This window comes from Morone saxatilis, unplaced genomic scaffold (genome assembly GCF_004916995.1).
Source record: "Morone saxatilis isolate NCDOM2014 unplaced genomic scaffold, NCSU_SB_2.0 Contig2, whole genome shotgun sequence".
NCBI classification, from domain to species: domain Eukaryota; kingdom Metazoa; phylum Chordata; class Actinopteri; family Moronidae; genus Morone; species Morone saxatilis.
The window spans coordinates 25,153,517-25,160,035 of NW_023339762.1; the positions used below are offsets into that span (position 1 = coordinate 25,153,517).

Here is a 6,519-nt window from a genome sequence, read left to right on the forward strand (position 1 = left end):
AGCTCCCCTGGATGGACCCCCGCCCCAGGACCCCCAGCCCCACCGCCTGTCCCGGTGCAGGGTGGAGGACGGGATGCGGCCCCCCCATGGCCATGCCCCCACCCCTAGGCCTGCCACTGTCCCCAGCCCACCACCACCAGCTCCTCCGCTGCTGCCGCCTCCACGCAAAGACCACCAAGGCCTGGTCAGCGTGACTGGGACAACCCCCCCGACTAGCACAAGATCACACACTATATCAGATTAGTATAAACACACGCACACACACACACACACACACACACACACACACACACAGACACTGATGGAAGACAATGTGTCAGAGTCAATTTGTCTCACAGTCAAGCTGTGCACTCAGCGATGCTCCTACGCTTTCCCTCCGTCTCCCGCTGGATTCTCTCTCTCTCTCTCTCTCTCTCTCTCTCTCTCCTTCACAGCTATGTGCTCGTCTCACACACAAAAATGTCTCCACACACACACACACTCTGGAGTCGCAGCTGAATTACACACAGCTGTATCCTGACTGCTTCGGAAGTCCTTTGCTTTCAGTGAGAGGTGATCTCTCCTTCAGCTCCGATCACAGTCTCTGCTCCTTTCTATCCTTTGTTCATTCCCTCCTTCACTTTCTAACTTTCCCTTCTCTGGCTGCCACTGTCTTTACGTCCACCTCTATCTCTTTTCCCCCTCTTTTTTGTTTGGATTAACTGCAGTGTCCATCTTCAGTGAAATCCAGTGCACGCTGTGGATGGACGCAGCAGGTCCTTCTCGTTTTCTCTGCCATCTGTGTGAATGTTGAGCTCGGCTCCAGCGCTCCGCTTTCTCTCTTTTTCTCTGTCTCTCCCGTTGCACTGAAGCGACGTAGCCAAGGAAAGCTGGCAGACTAGTTGAGTGCAGCGGAGAGAGGGAGGGAAGAAGGGAGGAGGAGGAGAGGGAGGAGGAGCGGTAGAAGGGAGGAGGTCTGGCCTGAAGGGTGTTCCATCACGTCTCTAGCCATCCTAGACCAAAAGAATACCTATTTTGTTCCTCTTTTCCCCTTTACTGCTTCATTCCTCTGTTATAAGCCTTTTTTCAGTATTCGCTCTTCCGTTATTTTACTCCTATTTTTGCCTTTCACTCAAGGCTCATCTTCCCTCTCTCCATCTCAAGGTCTCTCCATTCCTTTCACCCCTTTCAGTCCATTGTCTGTGTCTGCCTATTTCACCGAGGCTCTCAGAGCCACTCTGTGAATAGCACTTCTGTCAAGTTTAAAGCACTCCTCTGTTACCGTCCCTCTCCACACTTTCCTCTGACACAAAGTTTAAAAAGTTAGGAATAAAAAGCTTAAATTCTTTGTGGCGTTTGATGAAATCTTAATGAGATTTTTGAACAAAGTTGTGACGCTGCTCCAGTGAGAGTGCAGCATTCAGTTCAGTTCTGCCAACAATTCCCACAGAAGTCCAACAACTCATCAAGACGTCCTTTGATTGCTCCACTCTGCACCCATAGAGATTAAAAAACACAGAGATAAAAGTAAGAATGACTTTGGGTAGAAGTAATCAAAGCATCGCAAGCGGATTGTCCGAAGTCCTTCCGTTTTTAGGACGATGGTTCATCCGAAGCTGCACCAAGGAGAGCCGAAAGTGGTCGATGGAGTGTTGCACAGAGGGTGCGATGGAAAAAAAGACAAAACCAATCAGCCCCAAATCTCATCTTCTCTCCAGCTGGCTTTGAGAGGACGATGGGAGGAAGGGTGGGGGCAGCGTCTGTCCTGCAGCCCAGAGCATGTGTGTGTGTGTGTGCACCTCTTTGTGCCTGTGATTTAATGTGTGTATGGTGTTAAGCTAGGGTTGCACACTGTCTGCCAGATGAACTAATTTAATTGTGTTCTACAGCTGTGCAGCTGTGTGTGTTTGTTTGTGCACGCCCTATTGGCTGGCGGCGTACGTTTCATGAGGCTGGTGAGCTTGAGGTGACTGCTGCTCAGCTCTAATCTGCCAAACGGTAATCCGAGGGTAAGACCCCAACAGTGCCCACTTTATGCCAGCTGTCTGCCCTGCCCATATTCATCTGATGCCCTATAAACACCTGCTTAATTTACCTGTAATGATCTAAGTGTTGTATTTCTGCTGCAATAGCAACTAGTTTTTGATATGTGTGTGTGTTTCTGTGTAAGCTGGACCCTTAGGGGACAAACCACTGCTCCCAGTTTTTTATTTCATGATTAAATGTCAGTGTTTGTGCGCGTTGGTGTATCGTTCAGGGATCTGACCGGCACGTCTTGCTACCTGTTCCCATGGAAAACCTGTGGAGAGAGAGAGAAAGAGATAAAAGAGACAGACAGAATGTCATTCACTGTCATTAGCCTCATTGACCACATTGACATCTTTAATCCTCGTCTCCTTTTCCACTCCGATCGTCTTCCCCTCTTTTTAATTCTTATTTCCTCTTCGCTCCCCTCGGTGTAACCCGGCTCACCTCAAACTGTTCCTTTCTTACTTGTCTCTAGCAACCTTTTTTTTCTTTACTGCTGTTTCAATTGCACCTGTTCTTTTTCATTATTCTTTTTATCCTTACTCTCTTCTTGCTCAGTTTGTCTTTCACGCTGTCCATCACGAGGGACAAGGGCAAACATGGAGCAAACTTCTGCTCGGTCCTGTTTGTGTGTCTGTTGATTGGTACTGAATACATTTCAAAATGTCACAATGCGGAATTGGAAATGTTGAAGCAGACTGACAGGATACAGACTGAAAGAGTTGGGGTAGAATACCAAGCAGAGAGACAGACCATCCAAACAAACTGCTCTCAGATCTGGTAGCGGCTGTGTTTTCATCTCTGTACGAGATGATTGTCTGCGGGGGATTGCTATCTTCTATGCATTCCTGGTTTATAAGTTTAACTTTAAATTAATTAGCTAATTACACTTGCTACACGAAGGCTGCTACAAATTGCCGGCAGGTTGCAATGTATCAAGGTATTTATTAAGACTATAGATGTAAGGGAAGTTAATCAGATTTCTGACTCATTAAGATCTGATGCTCGGCTGTTTTGATGTGTGCTGACTGGAAAGTAATGCAGCACAACAGAAAGCGATTTTTCTGCTGCTGAACTCGGAATATTGGTTAAAGGAAAATCTTTGAACTACAGCTGTGTACTCATCCCACGAGGAGAATGTGAGAAAATATTACTTTAAACAGCTTAATGTCATCAGCTTAACAAAAAAGGTCAGTGATTGAATAAGATGTAAAAAATCAATGTGGAGATATTTTATAAAACTACACACACCTTTTATTGCTGTATAGAATGTATTTCTATCACAATTTAACTGTCCCTTCACACTCAATTAATTGGTCAATAAACTAATAAATAATTAGCAACTAGTATGATGCTCAACTGATTGTCCTTTTCAGTCTATAAAATGCCCCTCTCAGTTCTGAGGATGTGCTGCTTTTCTTTGTCTGGATAGATAGTCAAGTTAGCATTTTTTTTATTTGAGTTAATCAGCAGAATAATTGATAATTAAAATAATAGGTGCTACTGTTAAGACTGTCTCACGGCTGCCTCCCTTTCTTCCATTTCACCAAAACCTTGGATCAGTCCTTTAGTAATTTGACTTTTTAGTGCCCAAAAAGGGCCACATTCTTCGTAAATATCCCCTGTGCATTGTCCCCCCGAGACCTGCCATCCTCTAGCCGTCCAGCAGATATCTTCCTGTCTGCCCCCACCCATCCACACACCTGTTCCCACCTCTCATAAGCCCCACAGTCACCTGAGCTCTCCCACCAATCTCCTCATTCCATAATCTCACTACATATAGTTCTCTTCCTTTGTTCCCTACCAGATCATTAAGCCTCAGTTTTCTGCTTATCTAATACCTGTAACCATCCCTGTAGGTGTTATATGTTGCCAACAAGTCACTGAACTCCATCTGCACTGCCTCTGTCGTCTGCGTTTGGGTCCTACCCCCTGTTGCTCCGCTCCTACCAACAAGCTGTGTCCTGGAATGTCCTGCCCTTCGTCCCCTCCACCTGTGAGGATTTGATAACTAATCTCATTATGAAGACTGTCTGCCTCCCTTTTCTTTCTACAAACCCACCCACTCGGCAACGAACGATTATTTTCCACTACTCTATTTTTGATGCATTGCCATGGCAGCCAGCAAGCGATGCAGGGTTGTTACGGCAACACAGACCACAGTCCCCTAACCTTGACCCGTCTAATCAATGCCAGAGAACTAGGACAGACTTTGCTTTCATCCAGTTGACATATTTCTTTCTTTACTGTATATATCATGCACACAGCTTCACCTGGAGCCGCAGTCCTGATGGTTTTTCATAACTTTACCGTTGTCCCTGGATGTCCTCTGGGTGTAACAGTGCAGTGACAAACAGCCAGATGCACACAAACACTGACAAAGCTTGTGACGTTACCACAGCTGTCCTCTGAGTCTTAACAAGCTGCAGATTTACAATATGAATTTAGGCAGGTTGTTTTTTTTTTCTCCTCCAGCAGTTACACTAGTTTTTCACATTGTGTATTCTTTCCATTTGTCATTGACGCCGAGGGATACAATTAATTTGAGCATGAAGCTCGCCTCTGCCCCTTTGGTTTTAATAAGAAAATGCTTCCAATGCAATGGAGGACAGTCTTTATTGAATTCATTATTCATTTTTGAGAAAGAGAAGGACAAATGCAGATAATTGTTGACTATGGCAGCTGTTAATGGGAACAGCTGTCTGTGTTTTCCACTGTATTTCCACACTGTTATCCGTAATGTTCTTTAAAGTCCGCGCAGCTGTCAATGAAATCTTCTGTTAAATGATTCATCGCATCAGGTTTTCACCGAACAAATGCTCCTTTCTACATGGCGTTCACGGCTCATTGCCATGCAAGAAAACACATTTAATTTATATTGCATTGACGTTAGCAGGGATTTACACACACACGGCAGCTCAAATGTAACGTGCTTTTCACAAGCACAGATACATCACCTGTCTATGTATACACCTTGGAGACAGTTTTCAGAATGTGAACTTTGCTTCTGTGTTTTGTATTCTGTCCAGTTGTTGTACACTGCTCTGCCTTCAGAATGATAACATTCTCTTACATTGATTTCAGTCCAACTTTAACAGGAGCTCACTACTTTAAACTGTCAATCACCTCCCCCACGTTCCACCTTCACTCTCCTTTTTCTGCTTTAGGCGCACCCATTGTCCTGTCATATTTGTGGAAGTTTGATGCCATCACATTTTTACAGCTAGCAATTATCACCCAATACCCTCCCACCAGCTTCCTTTCTGTAACAATGGCTCTTCACAGGTGCCGGAAAATGTCCATCTTTCTGTCACGCCCTGGGTCACCCCCTTTCTTTATTCTGTAGGTGAGGGTGTCTAATAACTGAACAAAACAATGACTAACTCAAGTTAAAGTCTGTCCATATACACAAGCAGCTTTCAGGCACTTGTTGTTCAGACCCAATGCTCCACATTTCTGTGCACTGCTGTCAAACACTGAACACTGGCATTATTATTATTGACGCTGACAACCTGCGCTGGGAAACTGACGGCTGTGCTTCAAATCTGCATTTCATGAAAAGATGATAAGAGGGTTTTGTTATCCTAATTGGTGAGGTATGCACGTATTGTGAATATATTAATTTAGAATATGTCCTATGCCATTTAAAGCAGGGATTTAAAATTCCTCCTTCACCATATCATGATGTCTAATTTAATCCGACCTGCAAGATCTTTTGTTTTTTTTTGTAGTTGTTTCATATTAATTTAAACCCCTTCATATAGAACTAAAATAACATATTCTGTTTTAGAAAATGTATTTAGTTTGTTGCTAAATAATGGCAAAGGTGACAACAAATGTGTGCAAACGGTGGATAAGAAGAGACTTTATTTGTTGTTTGGCTGCAAAGATGATCTTTTTTTGCTGATTTATTTAACTGTTATTTAATCAGGTAAAAACCAGTTGAGATAAAATCTCTTTTTCAATGATGACCTGGTCAAGAAGTCAGCAAAGTCTTCCAATTACATATATATAAAATATTACAAAACAATACATTACAATTAGTACAGGATACAAGCTAATATCCACACAGCTACCTCAGGGGTTGAATGAAGACAGAAATGAAATAACAAAATGAATTATGCATTGTAGCAAGGACATTTTGTAATAAAAACCTGGTAGCTTTTGTTTAAAACTGGCTAGAGAGACGAGGGAGGCTTGAATGAGTCTAGACTGCAGATCATTCAAAGACCAAGGACTGTAATAAAACTCCTTTTTACAGATTCAGTCTGCACAGGTACCTTTACCTACTCTTGCACGTAAGATTGTAGGTGTTATTCACAAAATTCAAATTTAAGAGAACACAGTATATACCTGAGTAATCTGCCCAGAATATAAAATCACATTCAAATGTACAAAAATTGCTGTTTGCACTGTTTTGTTAAGTTGTTAATATTTTGGAAATGGGAAAACTTTCTTGTAGTAGTTGAACACTAAAGTGGCCCTCCTATAAGATGACAATACCAGCAGTGG

General features: G+C 43.2%; 1 protein-coding gene across 1 annotated transcript in view; it reads right to left on the reverse strand.

Moving 5' to 3' along the window:
- The window catches only part of st3gal2 (ST3 beta-galactoside alpha-2,3-sialyltransferase 2), a 15,651-nt gene extending 15,557 nt beyond the window's left edge, over window positions 1-94 (reverse strand). The window contains exon 1 of the mRNA XM_035665727.1: window positions 18-94. Coding sequence (XP_035521620.1) covers window positions 18-94 — 77 coding nt within the window. The remainder of the gene's footprint in view (window positions 1-17) is intronic.
- Window positions 95-6,519: the final 6,425 nt, after the last annotated feature.